Raw genomic sequence first — 20,924 nt, 5'->3', positions numbered from 1 at the left:
ATAACATGTATATGTATGTATGTATTTACTTGTGACGTACAACGTGTCTTTCTACAAATATTGATTTTGCCACGTGAATGCGACAATAATTTTTCGACGCGGTGGCGGGCAACGATCGTGTGTACCGAACCTGGACCGGTACAAAAAGTCAGGGTCTTGTTTGCCGAGGTAAGTTCGAAAAGAGGCGGACACGAAGGTAGAAAAGAGCCGGAATTTAGGAACCATGGCTCATATCCGAGTTCACGGTCTCACGTACTTATTTATTTATTTATCGATAGACAGCGCGGTAGACGTGAGATAAAGTTAATATAATATATCATAAGCATGTGTATTTTATATACTTATATAGAAACGCGGATAAAAGGAATATTTTTTACGGCGAAGAGTGCCGTATATACGTAGGATACAAAATTACATCTGCACCTTGCGTTCTCATCCGAGATTAATTTCCCATGGTCAATGCCAAAGACCCATTACGAGACGTAGGTTAGATACATACCTACACGTGGGATTACCTCGCGTCCGGCAACGGTTCTAGAGTCGTGTGAAACCCATTTGCGCCTACATCCAATACCTGTCAGCACCGCGGCACTAACGCACTTGGGGGCTGAATGTTTTATTGGTTTTAAAAAAAATATTAACGGTCAAGTTTCCCGCCTGCGGACTGCCTACTTGCCGTTGCCAAGTACTTTTATACTACTTTACGATTAATTCGTAAAGTATCATCTAAACGAGTGGCGTAAATATACTCGAAACAAGGAATCCTCCGTGATGGAGATGCGTTAACGGGCCGTTGACCAATCGCGGCGTTTGATACGCCTTGATATTCCTCCCCCTCACGTCCCGCACTATCGATATCCGAATTCAAATTCAATAAAAGAGCAGATGGCCTCGGATATCGGTAACGGTCGTGTCGCACGGACGTTACTTAGCATTATCCAATTTAACAAATAACGTTCGAGGCGTCGGAGTCAAACTTTTATGTACATTTCACTCTTCAACGGCTATCCCTGTGGGTTTCGTCAAGTTTTCCTCTTAATTCTTTACCGAAGTTTCACGTAGTTCTCTCGATAGTTTATGGCATGGCTAGCTCGCGCATCCCTGCGTCTCTTATTCCGGAACGACGCATCTAAACGACCAATTTGTACTCTTTGTAGGAATCTTGTTCTCCTCGTCAGTGTCACCACTACATTCGCCGCATATACTATACCCGTATACCTTCGGCATGTGTCCACGGCCTGCGATCACGCGGAGGTTACCCCGGAGTCCTTGGTATCCGAGAGCGTAACTGAATGACCCTTTTATATGGACGTTCGTATGTTAATCGAAGCTTTTATTAACAGAATCTGACTGTAAAGTTGCTTTTATCCGGCACACCCCGACGTGCACGGAACCGAGTACAGTTCGCGTCGGTATAATACGCCGGTTAATATTTCCAGAAGTTTGCAGCTCTCAAAATTGCGAATAAAATATTCTTACGGGCCGCACGATCTTTATTTAGATGAGAGAATTTGGGTGCAGCCGCTTCTTCTCGTGTAGGTACTTGTTTATTTCATTTTTTTTCTCTCTCTCTCTAATTTTTCTTTCATCTTACGAACTAGCGCAGAGAGCGGTGGATCGTCGTTGCGCGAAAGTTGAAGTTTTAACGTTATCGAATAATCATCCCTGTCAGCTCCGTCGCTCTAACGAGTTTTCCCGAATACTGTGGGATTAGAGGCCGAGCCACCGATCCGGGATAATCCTAGCTGGAAACAGACGAAAACTGGAAACACTTTGAATATTCGCTTCGGAAACCATGCTGGGCTCGATCTATCTGCTGTAGTCGCAGGGATTTGAATATAGCTGTTCCAATCGCCCATTCGCCGTTGAATTATCGAGACCGTATGTCGTTTCATATGTAATTCGAGAGAAATTATTTTCGAAATTTCGAATAATAGAAAGTAAATTTGCCGTATAAATTTTATTATCAGAGTATGCAGTAAGCTCAAAAATCAGATTAAAATAAAATTGAGTTGGAGATCCGGACAAGCGTTCTTCAGGAGCTTTGTCCTAATTTCGGATTAGCCGGTGCATGTCGGCTAGAACGACACGCATAATGAAGCTGCGGTGGTATAAATATCAGCGGGGGTGCGTCATTAGTCGGAAGGGTGCGTGGTCGTCGCGTGCGGTTGTAGGATTTGAAGTGAATCACGTCATCGAACGTACACGCATAGGTACGTCGACCTATATACGCAGTCACATCGTAGCGGGCAACACTATTCGTCATTTGCATAGGCACTATTTTCTTTTATCACCGTGCGCCGTACTTGTTTTCCATTTGACTTTGTTCAGCAATGTTCATTAATCGTAGCTTTTCGACGCCCGGGAACTTCAACGTCGAGTAGTTTTTCGGGATCTAAAAATATGAACTTTCACTTTTTTGTCTAAATGAGAGTAGTGTTTAGTCACGTGTACACGACACGACAAACCTTAAATTTTTTTCGTACCTGCACGCGCTTACGCTGGTGACCTCGCTGGTGACCGAACAAGTAGAACAAGCTCTACCTCAACAGGCGCCCGCCACGTGTATCTCGGTTTTCCCGTGACATTGTCATCACAATTTATCAAGATATGAGACTCGGCAACCGGCTCGTGCGTCCCTAATCGATTGTCACCGTCTACATCAACTACCGGGTGCTGGCGACGCCCAGTTTTGCTGCCCGATGTAGAAGACAATGTTCACTGACCCGATAACTCCGTTGCAGCAGGACTAGCGGGTCAGCCTCGGGTATCATTCCGCCGCGATAGTGCCGGTGCCGATGCCGTTGGATCGTTATTGCGACAATATTTTTCCCGCGCGTACAAAATTTCATTGTAAGGGTGAACGTGGTAATAAAGTGCTGTTGGAAGTAGACATATCAAGGAAAAGGGAAGGAATGTAAGGGAGAGTGGAAGCTGATAGTAATAGAACGGTGGAAACGGAGGTGGCAAACAATTGCCAATCTACGAAAAGCGAGGACTGGGGCATCGCGTTGAGCTATACGACGGTCTCGACGGTTACCAAAAAGAGCGTGAATTCGACTTCCTGCCTCGATGTTTCAGCTCTTCGTACTCGTCCCTCTTCCAGCTTCTGGTTTCACTCTCCCGTTCTTTTTTCCCCTTGTTAGCCGGCCTTCCGATTGGACCAAACGACGCGCAACTATAAAGCGAAGGTTTCGCAGGTTTCGAAGTGAATCTGACCAGTTATTTATTTCGCCTTCTTATTACCGTCGACAGAGCCCATTTGCCGAACCACCATACCTTTCCCTTCCGTGGAATTTATGCCCGCGCTTCAGCTTTGCGGACTTTTATACAATATGAAGAGGAAACAACCGGCGCAGCGTCATAACGCGTAGCCCGTACCCGTTATCACACCGAGAATTAAAGCTTGGTTTGGTTGGTTTAATTGCGGCAACTAGTTGCTCTCAACAATGGAGTTGTAAGCAGATGTTTCTTTTTGTGTAAATCCGACCACGCTGTACCACCATTCCGTGTCATACACCCGCACGCTCCGGTTTAGCACTCCGACGATGCTACACAGTAACTGGCGTCGTGACATCGCTTTTACGTGGCGCCGGAGGTTATGCTGTTATACATTCTGTTAACCACCGGTTCTTCGTCGAGGAACGACCTTGACCCTCATAGACACCTCGGCGAGAGTTGGCTGCAGTCTAAACTTTGAGAACCGCGAACCTGAGAACATAAATTGTAAGTCATTCTGCGAATCGGCTCACGACCTTCTGGAACTTGGCCGTCGCTTCGTTATCCCTCTCTCCATTCCAGAGCGACTCACGAATCGATAGATAAGCACGCGGCTGATGGAGGGCATACCCACTTTGGACAGGAAATACATACGCCTTTCGCGAGAGTGAGCTTTTAAATAACGAATGAATGAACGACAGGCGAAACAGTGAACGCCGGACACAGGAATCCCTATTTTCTCCGCTACTCGAATTGTTCTCCAAATGTGACAATTACTACATCAAAATAAATCCGTTGCATAAACTCGACGGTATCGAATTAGTTTTATATTGGTAAGCGAGAGCGAATGCAAAGCTCTTCGCGTCATCCAGCTATTGTCATCTCACAATGTAACGAGGTGAAGTTCTTTTTGAGCGATGTAGAATTGTGTGTTTTCTTCCATCTTTCTTGTTGTGACGTGAAAACATTGGTTTAATTAGAATGTTGTTCAACTACAACAGTGGCCTAACGTAACGATCGTGCTCGAACAAATTGGAGGATGTTCTCTCCTGGTTTGTCAGAGTTTTGCGATGTTACGTACGCAGCGACGGGTTCAAACGATCACCGACCCGATTGCTCGTGTGGCACGGAAAAAAAAAATATATGTTCGAACACATCTACCGGATACATAAAAATATCCGGTATTACGGCCCGTCCTCATTCCTGTAAACAATTATTTCAAATCTTTTTGTTTTATGGTTTCACTGGTTACAATTAGACCGAGCTAATTACCATGTTGCATGCACCTTTAATGACTGTCACGTAATACGCTGCAGAAAGTTGGTTTCTTCCATTTGTTGTGGTTGAACTACTTCTTGGTCTAGATACCAATCACGGGAATTGACCGAAAAATTGAAAAGAGATCGTAAATTGGAAGGGGGCAATCGTGATTCGTTATGCGATGGTTTTGACTAATTGCTGGCGAATGTCGAACGAATCCATTTTCGATACTTCACGTTTAAACTCCCGTTCGTCAAGCTCGGTAGTGTAATTAAAATATACCCTCATTAAATAGATGAGGGGTCGCTGTTGTTCAGCTTGTGCGTTTGTTTGCTAGTTGGTTCGTTTATTCCGCTCTTGTCGCGTACCGGACCGAGTAAAATACAAGTTGGCAACGTGCGAGCTTTTATAATTCGCGATACACGACATTAATTTTGTACGTGCCGTTATGCCTGTGCAAATAGTCTCAATGGAGTATCCGTCTCTCCCACGTTGAACCGTTTCAAATAATTAAAGGCGAGAAAAACAAGAATTTGTCAAAAACAACAACAACAATGAAGGTACATATAGGTATAATACGTATGGCACTCGGTACAACGGTGCGCCGTTAATTAAAATATTCCATGACTTTCCGCGATGCGGTTTGTTATACATATATACACGATCACCTTGCGTACAACAATTCCCAGAGGAATCGTATAGTGGCCAATGGAAAAAAAAAAGGCAAAAAAGAGAAAAAATAACCAAACAATTGAAAATACCGGAACAACAACAAAAAAAAAAAGAAAGAAAAAGGGAATGAATTAAGTAAATAAATAAGAAACAAAAAATTAGGAGTAAAAAGAATGGAGAAGTATAACAAGCGGATTTAACGAGAAACAGACGATCGTGGGATCTGAAGTTTCTTTGGAACTCGGACAATTTTAAGAAAATTGCCTGACGTATCATTCGCATGTAAGGTTAAAGCTGACGTTATAATATACGTTGCGAAGAGCGGCATTTCGCTTGGTGAATTTCTCTAGCTGTGGCAAAGGAAACTAACAAATCCCATGAAGTCGTGTCTCGAATATCGAGGAATCTAAGGCCTACCCTACTGCAGTGTTGCATTAGCCTATGGCCTCTGTAGCTAAATAACCTATTACGCATTCCTCCACTAGTAGCCGCTACTACTTTTGCGCTAGCAATTCCGTCTCGAATCACTTTGCTTTGCTTACAACCGACTCGGGATTCATTAATCTCTCATTTACCGCGTCCATGGTACGGTGTTATTAAATACCAACCGAGTCGACCATTTACCCGATGACGTATCGCTGGTCACTGACCGCCCCCTACGCGCGGTGCGAACTTTATTCGCTTTTTCTAATTAACTTTTTCAATAATCCGGGAGAACTAGCGAAGTGGACCGAAAATTCAGCGAGAATTCGGTCCGGATCGATGAGGTAAATGTATATGTACTCGGAATTCGAGCATAACGGAAGTTGGAGAGAGGGCTGAGCGAGAGGTACCGCGAACGAGGCTTCGCGATGAAAGTCACGGAGCTGCCGTACCTCAACTCATATACGAGATATAAGTATACAAGCGAATGAAAAATAAAGATGAACTGCAAACTGCATGGGATGATTTGCGGTTTCCGTAATGTCGTAATCCCTATCTTTCCTTACTTCCGTGACTAGCGCAGGTTCGTTCCATTTCAACTCTTTAAAGTTTATCTTTCCTGCGGCTACATGCAACTATAACGTAGCTAGTACAACCGAAACTAAACCCGCGGGGGATGGCGGTCTGTTTTATATGTATGCATTTCCTAGCGCATCGCGCCTTGTTGAAACATACATTGCTCCATCCTCGTCCGTTCGGTTCTATTTCGGAATCTTTTTCTTCCGTTGCTCACCTCTATACCCCCCCCTCTCTGCATATTTTCGCGTTTTATTTATTTTCTCATTATCATAGCCACGACGCAACGCCCACTGAAACTTTCGATCGCGAAACTGTATTTTCCGCGAACCCATCCAGAGTACGTACGTAAATCCTTTGGAGAAAAGGAGTACCGGGGAGGGGGGGGGGGGGGGGGGGACGAGCATCCCTTGAAGATATCGCCACCCGCGTAAACGGGTCAAAGGTCAAAGACATCTTGTTCACTCCCAAACGACTCGTAACTGTTCTCTCATTACGGGGCACAAGTAGGTCGTTCGTAAAACACGAAATGCTTTTCGTGTATTGTATGTAAAACTTGTACATATGTACAACGCAGCTACGTCCGTACACATATAAATTGAGTAGATATGTACGTACCTGAGTAGATTCACTTCTAATTCTCAGAGTGATACGGGGAAAGCGGAGGAGAAACGGCCGAGGGAGAAATAGGAACGAGAAAGGGTGAGGTCCGGGTGGGAGAAATAATAACGACACAGCCGAATGTCGCGTGTTCGCCACGGGGCGCAAATTGAATATTTTTCGTAGCCAGTTCCCGGTACCCCTTTCATTCCCTTCTCGATTTAGTACATGAGCATTCGCGCTCCGGCTGAATAATTATTATTTTTTGGTCGTAGAAGGGGGAAAAAATTCATTCCGCCATGGCAACGCAAGGCAGTCAGATTTTATCACCGATAATCTACCGATTCGATCTTTTTCTCTTTTTGTCGACACCCTCCTCTTTCTAATTTATAACGAGACACGGGATGGTACATGAGACTTGTTACACCCGGAACGAAAATAATTTATCAACGATGGAAACGTAAATTCAATGTTGAACAACCCTTTACTTCTCCTCTTCGTCAATTCTTTCCTATTTTCAGCTGAAATTGACCAGCCTCGAAATTACCGAAAATAAATTACCTTCCTCAGACCGGTTGCTTCCGCCAGGTAAATATTGGTGCTTCGTACGAGTCGTTGGAGGGTTGGAAGCGAACAAACAAAATACGCTCAAGGTATAACGCACAGAACTGACAGAGGGCTTTTCGATGATTGGTCAGTGCCGTGGGGCTGCTCGAGGTCCGTTGATCGTTCAGACAAAAGAAAAGTTTTGCTCGTGTGAGTTCCGGATACCATAAAGAGCATTGGGCATTGAGTTCAATGGCAAATTTCAAACTACGCGCGCTAAACCGTTTCGGCCAAAAAGAACACGGAGGCAATTTCAATCGGATCGATCCATTATTTGAGACGCCATTCTTCGCGGAAGGTTCACGCTACACTCCTTCATTTTTCCTTTTCCCATCCCTCACCCCTTCCAGGTTTACTTCCACTCGTCTCCCTTGCCCTCCTGTATTCATCTTCCACTTTTCTTTTCTCCGTCACGCACTTCCAACATTTTCAATGCTGCAATACGAAAGGATAAAGTACGTTTGTCATACAAATAGTTTGACAGTGAATAAATGATGCAAGGAGGAATGCGGACAAATGCAGCAACTGTGTCGCGGAGGGTAAAATAAAAATGCACCGAAGGAGTAAATCGTGCGACTGCAATGTAGGTCGCAGATAGTTGAAATACAGCTTTTCCGTACATCGTCGTTTGACAAACCAATCGTAGAAATAATTTTATAGTAGCAAGTTCACCTGAAAATACGACAAACCGATAATCATGTTGAAAGCGAAGCTGTTGTACATTGCTCCGTTTATAAAAAAAACTTTGAACGCTCTACGAATGTCCCGTGCTTCTTTTGATCTTTGCGTCTTTGTTACTATCGCCTGTAGCTCTTCCGCCACTTATTAGTGACTGTACCTCGTGATATGCCGTTTATGTACTACGGAGCATCAGGCAGTTATTGCCCGCAAAAACAAGTCGAACTATAGTCGTATGGACCCATTTTTGTGCGCAACGCTGATTAGTTCGTTAGCGCTTGGTTTGTCCGGAGAAACGTCCACCCATCATCAATGACAACTGTAACGCAACGCCCGTCCGCTTTTGAAACGTTCATGACTCGAACGACCTGCAACATCATTGGCCCCCCCTCCCCCTACAATCATCGTTTTACGAAGTCTGGTGTGAGACGGTACGATGTAACGAGCTTCCGTAAATTGACTTGCAGACTGTAAGACGACACCAACTACAGCGGCTCGCACTGTTTCTCCGTATATAACGACTTTCGCGAAAAGCAGAGTACATCGAGTTATTTTTCCGATGATTGGTGGGATCTAGTTGTATGTACGTACGTATACTGCGACTTCCACAATTACTACTACCCGGGTGAAGTTCCGTATGACAGAATCGATCAGTCTGGTCGGTACACGTGGGAAGCGTCCGATCAAACCGAGCGAGCGCTGAATCGGATTAGAGGGAATATAGGGGAGGGGAAAGTTAGCGGGCAGATATCACCTGGGGCAGCTCTGATTTGCGGCGTGTCGTTCAGTCGGTGGGTGTCCTCTAAATTGCATTCGTCGTACACCCGGAATCAGGTTGGAATGTTCGATAGCGGACGTCGCTTGATCGTTACGATTTCCTCGCTCCTCTACACTTCTCTATATTCCTTCCGTGTTTGATACCTCTAAAATTTCGGTGCTTGTCGCCTCATCGCGTTGCACAGGCTATATTGAATGAAACCGGTCAAACGGTTGTTGAAAATCGAATTCCGGCTTTACCTGCGAAATCGGAGGGCCTCCCGTATCGGTCGTTATGATGTACGTACCGTTTAGTGGGTCGGATAGCTAAGCAGGAAATCGGAACAATCGTTATTCGCTTGCGATCAAAAACTTGATTCTTCAAAAAAGTTGATCGGGAAGATTCGTGATTGGTCGAAGTGCATTTCTACATTTTGCGCGTCTCGTACTTTTTGTACTTCGCCCGAAAAAAAGAGATGGCAGTGGGTCAGTTGTGAGCGCTATTTCCCATGCTGGTACGGTGCATCCGCGCGTTTGCTTTTATAATTGCGAGATCAAAGACGTTTATATTCTGTATTTACCTACCCACTAGTTACCGCAAACTTGATGCACCTCCATACTGCATGTATATGCGGAAAGCAGAATTTGTGTCAAGTAAACCATTGGGTTCGTAACCATGTCGAAGGTTCGAGACTCGCTTTTGCCGAAACTTTGAGAGCAAAACTAGAGCCCCTTGTAATTACGGGGCATGATACTCCCACAAAACTTGGTCAAACTTAGTCAGCAGCGACTGTCGACGACGTCGGAGCGTCGCGGGCAGAGCGATATATCGGGGCCAAAATTGCTTCGAACGCGCTAGTTTACCCACCACATCTTCGAGCGTCCCCAAGAAATTGTCTACTGAATACCGAGTATACATAGATTTCCTTTCGGACCATTTCGATTCTCGAGAATCCAACGACATATACATTAATGAAACTCTCGCAACGATACTCAGAAAATTCTGAGGGAAAAGTCGTGCGATGTTGTGCACGCGGGTAGTGTTTTTCCAAGTGCCTCTTTCGTTCGCACCAGTTGCCTGCTAAAATATTAAAAGGCAATATTCTTACCTGGTCTACGAGAATGTAAAACTTATCTAATAGGGTCGTAGGGGGATGCTGATACGGCCTTTATGGCCTAAATATATGTTGCAGAGGCCCGTGGGTTTACAGATATTGCGGGTCGTTGCAGCAGGGATTCTAGCATATTCAAAGCCAGGGAGTTTTCATCCTTCTGCCTCGTTCCGTCTTTTTTCTTTTCTTTTTTTTTCTTACTTGGCGCGTGAAAAGTTTTGTGATAAATAACAGCCAACGATTTCACACCGCAAACGTTCGCGTTAACCTTCCCAAAGGATAAATCTAACGTCGTAGCATCACTCGCACTTTTATTGCAATATGAGGTGGTAGGATATGCCGAAGAAGAGGAACAAAAAAAAAAACATTCGAGGAGTACCCGTGAATATTGCATGCAAATCGTTGAAGATGGTAGAAAAGACATTTTCAGGAATGGCTGGAGGAAGTACTGCGTGTTATGAGACGACCGCAGTTGTACAGTTGTATAAGCCGTGACGAATGAAAGGTATTGCTGCTACATCTCAGATGTCAAGTTACAATCTCCATATGTCCGTACAGAAACGTTGGCTGATGAATCTTCAGTCAACGACAGAAATGTGTGGAATATGTTTGCCTGGCTTTAGGGGAGCGATCTAATTAAATGCCCGAGAACGCATAATTTTTTGTGAATATTTTCAGAAATGATAAAATGATTACGTCATTCCAAAGTTTCAATCTTGTTTTGTTGCATCTTCGATGTGTAAAAAAATGAAACAAAAAAAAAAAAACATGTGTACGTTATACGGTGTGTTGCAACACGTTGGTGCATCTCAGCCAAACCGATCAATAACTTTTAGAGCCACAGCTGCAGCAGTTTTTGAAAATGTAGTTCCAGATAATCGCATTCAAAGTTTCAATACTATAGAATTATTAAGATTATTTTGATGAACGGAATACGATATCTCCGGAAATATTCGATATTTCGATTCGTCTTTTTTTACAGGATACTTTCAAGATACTTTGAGAATACGTGAGAAAACTCGATTTTCTCACAATTGTAAAGGGATCGTTTCCCTTAAGCGCTCCAGTTCATATAAAGCGAATAATACTGCGGAGACTGCGAAATGCAACTTGGTACTTTTATCTAACCATTCGTTGTTTCGCTTCTGTTACAGATGCTGTGAATCGCAATTTCGAAGAACGAGAGTGGGAAAGACGGGCGAAAGAAAGATAAGTTGTGAAAGAGGTGTGAAAAGCAACTATCGAAACAATGGGAAATCTAGTAGTTTTCATCGCTTTTGCTCTATTCGGCAATTGCATATGCGTTGAGTGGAGGCATAGTGCAGTTCTCGATAACAACTTCCTCGTACTTTGGACGCCGGGTGACAAGGATGTCACGTTTGAAGTTCAGGTCAAAACTCTTGGCTACGTTGGCCTGGGTTTCACAAAGGACGAGGGGCGCGTCGGAGCTGACATGGTCATCGGATGGGTCGACAACAATGGACAGGTTCATCTTCAGGTAAGAATTTTTCTCTCGGCATTCCCGTTCTCGCCTTCTCCAATTCGTACGATACGATGTTACGGCAAGGTGAGCTCGGATAGGACGAAAAATAGCAGCGACGTTCGTACCGAGCAATTCACGGCCCAGTTCCCCGTCATCAGCCGTTAAAGTTGGATATTTCGAGCGACGGAACTCAATAACTGTAATCCTTTCAGCTTAAAAGGTTGAAAGCCTCCGAACGGACACAAAGGGTTGTATTATATATTGGATTTTCTTTATTACATCTTTTCCTTTTTCCACAAGTCTAATGACACAATCGAACCTGTACGTTGACGCCTGTAGAGGAGTGTCGATTCAGGAATGGAGAGGATGGTAGTTTCCCCAAGAAATTTCTATCATTAAAAGAAGACGAGTGGTCATCATTTCGTATCACCCAGAAATACCCTCTATCGATCGGCTTTAGTTTTTGGCAAACTGCAACGCGCTTTGCCGACCAATCCCGAATCGGCTCACTCGTTTTTGGGCTACCGTCGAGGTGTCTCGGTCAAATGTATGGTAATAATGGAGTAGCAGGTACCAATCTGACAGGGGAATGTCGGTAATGATAGTCGTTGAGGTCTAGTAAGCATCGGGTGTCCAGTTTCAATCGGTGCGTCGAACGGTAACGAATCCTGCCAACTGTGGCCGGCGCCCTGTCATTATCCGTTATTGTTATTTTATACGACACTACGTGCCTTTGGGTCGCGCGCCGCGTCAGATCAGAACGCCCCTTAAACATGCGCCCGCAGATGGATATTAGTTTACAGAAAGGTAACAGAACTGCCGGTGGTCGTGGGGCCGGAATATCCATCAGTTGCATCGAACGACGTGAGAATCGTAATATCACAAAGAAGATGAGCTGCATGTAACATAGCTGAGAGTAAGTACGCGTATGTGCAATAGCTACCTGCCACCTGGGAACATGTGACGGTAACGCAGTTGGTTGCAGCAGGTAGTTTTATAGCTACACAAGAATTGCTTGTGAAATGGAAAAAGTATAAACTCGAAATGTACGATAGAAAAGCAATCTTCTCGCGTACGACCGAGTGACCGACCGAAAAGGTGACCCCCCGCCATGTGAAAACTCAGCGTTCGAGGCCGATGGGCGGACAAAAAAAAGCATCCCGTAGAACAGTGCGTGTGGAGTTCAAAAGTTGTAGATGATCTCAGGTGCCCACACAATCGTAACAGTGCACGCTACACCCACCTTGCTAGGTGAAATATAGTCAAGCTCCAGAAAGAGTCCGTGGTATCGCATGTTCGCGATTTTTCCACTTCTATGGCTGTCCATCGCGTTGCTCCGTTCCATAATGCATGCTGCTACCATCGCTGCTCCTGTGTTTCTGATATGCAGTCATCTCTTCGTATCCTGCGCGTATATTCCCTTTCTCTCTCCGCCTCTCTCGTTTTCTCTCGGCTTCTTTCCTCATCTTCTTCTTCATCTTCTGCTTGTCCTTTATCTTTTTCTTCTTGTTCTTCCACGCGGCGATGGTGGGGTGGAGCGGGAGAATGCCGTGAGCGGCGACCAACACGACGACGACGACAACGCACCGACGGTAGTGAGAAGGCTTTTTCGTTATGATTGTAATCTTAGAACCAGACCAGCCCCGGGCATCTAGACCGACCGACTGGACGACTGCGTCCTTCTTTCCTCCGGCAGCTTCTCTTGTCTAGAAGCATCGAGCTATGCTCTCGCAGGTAGTTAAACTATCCATTCTCATTTCTCACAGTGACCAACATGAATAATTCATGGGGCTTCGCGTGGCAAGTTTAGAGTTAGAGGAGGGCTGTTATTAACTTTCATTACAATTGTTACCAGCCAGAAGCAAATTGGGGTGATGATATACCAGTTTGACCCGTAGTAAAGTTTCGTCATTGCACTTGGTCGTTGTCGCGGTGGCCTTGGTCTGTTATAACAGTCTATGCAAAATCGGTAGTTCAACGGTTTCGTATCTCTTCGGAACGCCACTGGAATTCTCGTCGCGATCTACCCGCTAGCTGCAGCCCTCTTTTCTGAAATTGCGTATTCGTTTCACGCTTCAAGTTGCACTTTCATCTTACGAGTTCTTTTGACGATCCCAGTACTTTCGAATAGTTTCATTAATTGGTTTTCTCTGCCAGTTTTCTTTACCTGAATCGCAACTCATAATAAATACACACTCACGCCCGTTGGGAAGCGGAGGCGATGTATAAATAAATGCGCGGTGAAATACGATAGCGAAAACATCGCACTTCCCTCCTAGTTTGAAGTATCTCTGCACTTGTTTAGTCGGTTACTTCACCGCGCGTGTCAAAATGTCGAGAATCAAGCGCAGAGGGGCAGAAGACGAAGATAGATACCTACGCGGATAGACGGAATAAACCAGTGGCGCAAAACGCCATTTCGTCTAAATGAAAATGCCACTTCGTTATACGAGCCGCGACACGTACGTAGTCAAGTATTTCGGATGATGTTGATATCGTTCTAATGCAATTCCTGCCGCCAGGAAAACTTCCCGACACCGACGAATGCAATAACATTATTTATTTCGTTAAACAACGCGCATCCCGTTAATGGATAATAATGAATTTTCGCGGTCAGCCGCGCACATGCTGTGAATTTTCGCGAAACTCGATAACATTTCATGGAATTCCGACCATCCAATCTACCTCTCATTGGTGGTCACATCGCTGAGTGTCAAACGTTTATTTAACAATTGACGTTTCAGCTTTGAAAATACATTACAAACGACCGCCGTACGAACGATCTGTCACATATTCGATAAAAAGAAACATTTCCGCTTCCCAGTTAGTTTCATCGCGCACGTTCGATATACGATATTTCGATAACGGGTATAATATGCAAACCAATATCCGTCTGCATTCCAATGATTTTCCGTCATTCTCAACTCAGGCGTGCAGATATTAGCGCATACAAGCTTGCACAGGCGTAAGTCTCTCGAAAATTATGAACATCGTATTCGTCGAATCGATGCGAAATTTCGTACAGTGATTGTGATCAAACCGCCGCTACTGCGGTGCATTTAGGGCCCCGATGTTAACTTTCGTCAACTAGCCAATGGTAGGCAATGCAGCTGGCGGTATGCGGATGCAACGTGTGGTGTGCGAAGAAATTTTCACATCTTACCCTCTACGCGAATCCATGCACCGATAGTCGACGTCTAGATGTAGGAGGTTTACCATCGTTACGTGTTACATAAATTATTACATACGTACAAACGCGTTGATACTCGGCGAGATTCTCTATTTCTTTCTCATTTAAAGAAATATTTATAGGGCTATTCGAGCATCGCTGCAAGGCTACGTTCGGATTACCTATCGGTTACGACCCGGCGAAGGAGGAAGAGAAATTTCTACTTTATGTATAAATACAGGTATATAACAGACGAGGAAGACGGAATTTTCTCGTGTTACTTTGTACGGTGAGACCGCAAGGCAAGGGAGTAGAGCTTTGAGCTAGAGCTATAGAAAGGAAGGAAGTAAAGATGAGAAAAGAAGGAATAAAAGATGAGAAAAGGAGAAATAAGGTAGCTGCGGTTGAGAGAAGCGAAGACGGTACGTTTCGGAAAAGGACAAGATTTAGTGTCCCACAGATATAAATGAAAGTCGCGAAGCACTTTTATAGCTATCTTCGAAATCTCTGCGCCGCGGCATAATCCGATGTAAGATTAATTCGAACGTGCGGTTGGTTGCGCCCTACGTGATCCCGTTCCTAAACCACCGCTCGTCTCGTTATGCCCACCGCAACGGCGACTCGCCCAAATAAGGTATCAACCTGTTTCGGCTTCGTTCGCTCTCTCCCCGATTCTCTTATTCTCTAGTAGACGTATAGTTGCTTCTGATCTTTCTGAAGACCGGTAGAACGAAAGCGGAAGACAAGAGGAATCCACCCACAAGTCTTACGCTTTGCGGGTTTACGGTCACCCTTGTTAAGCTCAGCTATATGCTAATGCCGTGAATCTGCCTCCCCCTTTTGATTCGCCGCGTTCAACTGGTCCTCGCGTATGTGCGCACCTTATACGTACCACGCACGAAACTTCGAAATTGTCCACGCCTCACGTTTGCCACGACGATCGTTGGTTTTATAAATTTCTGTATAACGCAAAGTTAAATTCTAGAAACGATACTTGTCGAATGAAAGTTGAATTCTCATTGGAAAAAAAAAAAAAAAACAAAGAACCAGAGCCGTGGAATAAAAAATGATGGAAAAAATGAGAAACAACGAGCGGATTCCTCCGAGGCAAAACAGAAAACGTACAAACTCGGCTGCAGGAATTTACTCGTCCTGACTTTCTGACCTATTTTCTTTTCAACGGTCATGCATTTTTTGGAAGAAGCTTTTCAACCCTCGAGGCTCAATCCAGTATGCCCGGGAGCCACGTGTACGCAGGGTAGTACCACACGCAGAGAGATGCCGATCTGCGGCACGGTTAACAATCGAAGAAGCGGTCTCGTACGTGCCGATAAGTCAACGAATATATCTGACGATATATGTATAACAAGTCACACGAATCGCAGCTGTGCGATACCATTTTTATTTTGCCATAAAGTTTACACCGAGAAAGAATAAACGAGAGAAAGACGGAGAGTACCAACGAACAAAGAGACACGGATGTCAGAGTGTTTTATATCCAGGACGCCCTAGAATGCGCAGGAAATGTAAGAGTTGTACTACCCATCGACTTGTGTCTACAGGACACGTGGGCAATCTTGTATCTAGGAAATAATAAAACCTCGAAGAACTTTATCGCGTCGTCTCTGTTCCACCCTGTTCTTCCTCCGACTCTGTTACGTATAACGGTCGGGTCTTTCGTGCGACCTATTTGCTCTCGAGAGAACCAAGAGACCAAAAGAGAATGTGATGGATCACACCTAGTCTCGTGAATATAGATCAATATTATAACACCGCTTCGTTGGCTTTGCGTCCGTTTGACCGTCTGGCAGCTAGCTACCTTCCTGGTAGGACGCGTCGATCGCTCCTCTGATAATGTCTCACGCGGGTACATAAGGTGCGAAGATACGGTTGAGAATCTCGAATCTTGGATCGGAAGAGGAGATGCATGCCTCGGCCTTAGATACGGGATCGAAACGAAATTAAGTCCAACGAGTCTCCGCGGAGTTATGCAGCCCATATTATTATACGACATGGCTGCAAGAAATATCGGAGGCAACGTCTGCGGGCTGTTGAGGGGGAGGGTGATTTTTTTTTTTTTACGCCTTTTAACTTGTGCCCTTACTTACGTCACAAAGAATTCGCGGCGCACAAAGGATGAAATGTTTTGACGCAAAGCTCAAGTTTCCATAACATACTTCGATCCACATTCCCGCTATTGCATCGGCAAAAATGTGCTTATTTGTTCACCGGTGGCACAGGCGTATCAGCAGACACCAATCTGTTCCTTTCGTTCTTCTCAAAGGCACGATGCGACATTCGCTCTCTTCTCGCGCTGCGGCAGGAGTCGAGACAAAATGCAGCTGTCCCCGATATCTCCACGAAGAATGGAAGGGTTATTCGGAGTTTAGGGTGCAGTTGAACGGTAGATATATCTTCGCTTGCAACCGGCGGTCGCATGCGACACTCACCGAGGTTTTGCTTATCTCGCTTTCCCAACTGGGACAGCGAACCCATCCACTCGGCGGATAGGCTCATGCGATTCTCGCCTTCGGATTTTCGCTTTTGAAGGAAAAATCGGAGCTAGCGAAGCGGAAAATATATTTTCTCCCGAAGGAAATGAGGGAAAATAAAAATACATTACCTCGAAAAGCGAGTCGGTGTTACGCGAACCTTGCTTCGGGTCAGGAATATATGGGTTGCAGAGAATGGACATAAAATGAGACGGTTATCGCTGTGACGTATTAGATTTTGTTTATCATCTCTTCGATTCCACGAGACTCTTGATTACTCTGACTCACCTCGTGTACGCTATTTTCTCGCTTATGCAAACAAATTTTCGGTCAAGCGTTGCTTGTTTGTTATCGAAACTCCGAGTGTCGTCTTATCGACGATCCTCGGTACACAGTGACGCGTTAGTTGGTCAAATAATATTACCAGCGTTATCTGCCGCGCGAGAGATGTGACCGAGTCACCGACAAACCAGTTTCTCGAGAAATTACAAGATTTCGACGACCGGACCATTTTTCCACAATAGCTGCGAGATCGGGTCGCTTTTCGACGACCTTCGTCGTCGCTCTGAATTGTACCGTCTACACCGCGCGTCGTGTCCATTTAGAGCGGTGTAGATTCAATTACGAGGATCTTATTTACCGCAGAGAAAACACAATTGCCGTTCTTCGATTCATTATACTCGGGCAACTCGAGCAATCGTCTCTCCGTTTAGTAGGACGCGTATTCATACAATGTAAAGTAGATTTCATACACGTACGTATGCGGTGAGACTGCCACCGTGTACAGCATAGTCGTCTAGCGTAGTCAACGACCACTCGATTTCCGAGCAGAGATGCGAGATATTAAAGAACGTTGTTCCGCACACACGCCGCGGAGTAGAAGGTACGTCGTACGTACATGCTTTTTGTCAAATCACGCTTGTCATTCCGATATTTGTTGTAGATCTTATTTACCTTGTCTCTCGGTATGCTCGCGTTCTCACAGAGAAAGTATTCGATATTATTTTTACCTCCGGGCCATTTAGTTTCATATCGCCTCAACTTCTGAGACGTATTTAACAAGCAAACAACTGAAGCAAAAAAAAAAAAGCTATCTGAAAATGAAAGAGAGAAAATAAAAAAAAAAAAAAAAAGGCAAAATAAGATACTCACCGAAGTGATCGTCCGTACAGTTTGGGCATGGTCTACGCTGGTCAAGCTCCTGCTAGTAGTTGACAGGTTGAAGTACAGCTATTATGCCGTACACGTGTTATTATTACCTGAAGGAGCCGGAGGCCAGCATCATCTCCTGGATGGTTAAAGATTTCTTGATGCGCAGATAGCGTTGGTATGCTGTAGCCGCTGACCGAACCGAGACCAAGGACCAACGAGCGGTGGTGGCAGTGGGGTTCTTTTTGGTCTTGCGTTGACACTTCGGTGTACGCAGATACGTCACCGAGGTCATCGTATGTAGCTGGCTATGAGATGGAAACATCAAGCGTACGGAAGGGGGTAAAGCGGGAGGGGGGGGGGGGGGGGGGGGGGGGAGTGAGAGACGAGAGGAGAGAGAGTGCGCGCTGCGGTCCACACACTCGAGAATCGAGAGTCAAGATCCTATCGTCTTTCTTATTATGACAATTTATTTGTCCCGGTTTATTCGGGCCACCGTGGACTGTTATTACCCAAGGCCCAAGTGGCGGCGACGAGGAGGAAAAAGATCCGGGGTGGAGGGGTGGAGGGGTCTCTGCAAGCTTGAGATATTATGTCATTCTGTCTACGTCGCTTTTGTTCTCTTTTAAGCCTTTCAAGTTTTATCTGAAATCTGCTTCAAAGGGTCCTTTCGAGGCACTCTTCTCCGCTTCATCCAACTAGGGGAATGACGAATCACACACTCCCTACCCGCCTGCCTCAGCTTCCACCGATACACACGACATTCGACCGGTCCGCGTTACGACTCACGAGGCATCCGTTGCGTTTGGTACGGGATAGCTCCGAGGGAGATTCCACCGTTTACCGGAGCGGAGTCGAGCCACGTCGAGATCTCTAATAGTCAGTTATTTTCTTGATTTGTCGGTATTTTCAAGAACGAGAATGAGATCGAGAAATTCAGGGCCGTCGCGGAAGTATAGGTCTGCCGTTGCGGCGGCAATAGAACTGCTATGATTTAGTTTTTTTCTTTCTTTCTTTCTTTCTCCTATCGTGGGATAGACGCGGAATAACGGATGGTTCGTGGTCGTAGGTATATGGTGGGAGGTGAAAACGGAGCTAGCAAGGATCAAATCTGCTGGCTTTTAACGACCTGGCTTAGGACGTAATCCTCGAAGCGAAACTAGCTTACACGGTCTGGACAGAAGGAGCGTACCACTCGACGACGAGAGACACTCGCGTATATGTATGTACGGACACGACCGCGGACGTTTCCGATACAGATAGAGTCTTGTTCCTAGCTGGCAGATGGAGATATATTGCTAGGAGTAACCCGCGTCGCCCGTCGCCCTCATCCTTTCGCCCTATTCCCTGGCTCCTCCAATATCTCGCGGTGTAACAACTGCCAATGTAAAGTCGACTTTGTAGAGTCAGCAGTACCTACCCTGGACGCCACTGCCACTCTCTACTATATACCGTCCAACGAAATGTCTTAGTTTTTGCTCCCATCTGCCGCGGTAGGAGCGCTTGTAAGGTACCACCGTCCCACCCTTTCCACGAGAGATCGTATCAAAACTCTTTGTGTATCTTTTTTCTTCCCCCCCCCCCCCCCCCCCCCCCCCCCCCGATTTTCCACTGCGGAATAGCGGGTGGATGAAACTAGGACAAAACAAGAAGAGACTAGCTCTTGCGGGACGGTGGATCAGACAAGAACGGACTCGCCAGTCAGCGAAAATTGGGGATTACCTGGAGGTCGGATTGAAGTTGAAAAGTACGGTTGAAATTCTCCGGACTGACACTTGTGTTCTCGCGATGGGTTTTAAATGCTGATGCGTGCCAGTAGGTTGTTCGATGGTCGTTGCTACGGTGGCGATCTTTCGGTTAATTGCGAGGACTTTACTAAGCCCTGGATAATGACCTGAGTGAAAAAAAAATACCAAGAATAAGAGTGCAGTGCACGCTTCGTTGTCTTGCATTCGTTGAACCTGTAGCTTCACCAACGAGAGACGCGTGGCCTCAAGATATCAAGATTCAGCGATCTGCACCGTCTCTCGTCTTCCCTTCCCGCGTCCAGGGAACGGAGTGCGACTTTTTATTATTTTTTACTTCTTTTATTCACTCGGTTATTTTTCTTTCCTCTTGTACTTTATCACGAGCGAAAGACGGGAGCGAAAGAGTGACCGGTGGCGGAGCCTGCCTACCCGGCATAAGTCATCCCCGCTCGGACGTTTCACGGTCGACAGGGTCGGCGAGCGCGCGGAGATTCGTAGTAGGTGTTTGTCCTGGACGAGGCATAGGGGGCAACGTCGCTACCTATCAACCGTATCATCTACCGGAGTAATCTTATAAGGTGAGCGACGCTTTCCGACCATCTCGAGCGGGGCCAGCTGCCCGCGTTTCGGTACAACTTCTTACCTCCGTCGTGAAGCGGGACGCGAGTTTCTCAACTCGTGGACTCGCGAGTGTTCGCTCGGAGCTTTGGGCTACGGGCCCCTCGGTTGCCGCACGTCCCCGTGATCTTGCGCGCGTGAATGTGTAGCAGGAATGATTCATGGAGAACGAAGGTACGAAGGAGAGATGGGACAGGGAGGGGGGTGGGCAGGGGGGGAGGGGAAAGGGGAACTAGTTATGGTAATGAGAAGATGCACCGATAGCTCGGTATACGAACGTTGGCTGCACGTTCGTATACCGAGGCGGCAAACGGTTGGCCGATGCCGATGCTGCCGTTGGTGTTGTTGCTCCTACCGCCTTTG

The 20,924-nt window shown here is 45.8% G+C and overlaps 1 protein-coding gene across 3 annotated transcripts in view; it reads left to right on the top strand.

Annotated features, from left to right (window-relative positions):
- Window positions 1-20,924, top strand: part of LOC105684509 (MOXD1 homolog 2) — a 95,545-nt gene that overhangs the window by 31,216 nt on the left and 43,405 nt on the right. For 2 of the 3 annotated variants that reach the window (XM_012397902.3, XM_020851473.3), the window contains exon 2: window positions 11,057-11,400. In XM_012397902.3, coding sequence (XP_012253325.2) covers window positions 11,152-11,400 — 249 coding nt within the window. In that variant the 5' untranslated portion in view covers window positions 11,057-11,151. Of the gene's footprint in view, window positions 1-11,056; window positions 11,401-12,454; window positions 13,120-20,924 lie in introns of those variants that run through there. The other variant, XM_048649172.1, reaches the window with a different exon arrangement.

This window comes from Athalia rosae, chromosome 1 (assembly GCF_917208135.1).
Source record: "Athalia rosae chromosome 1, iyAthRosa1.1, whole genome shotgun sequence".
In the NCBI taxonomy this organism is placed as follows: Eukaryota; Metazoa; Arthropoda; class Insecta; order Hymenoptera; family Athaliidae; genus Athalia; species Athalia rosae.
Note: the sequence above shows the minus strand (reverse complement) of the source record. Positions and strands in the feature narration are given on the sequence as shown.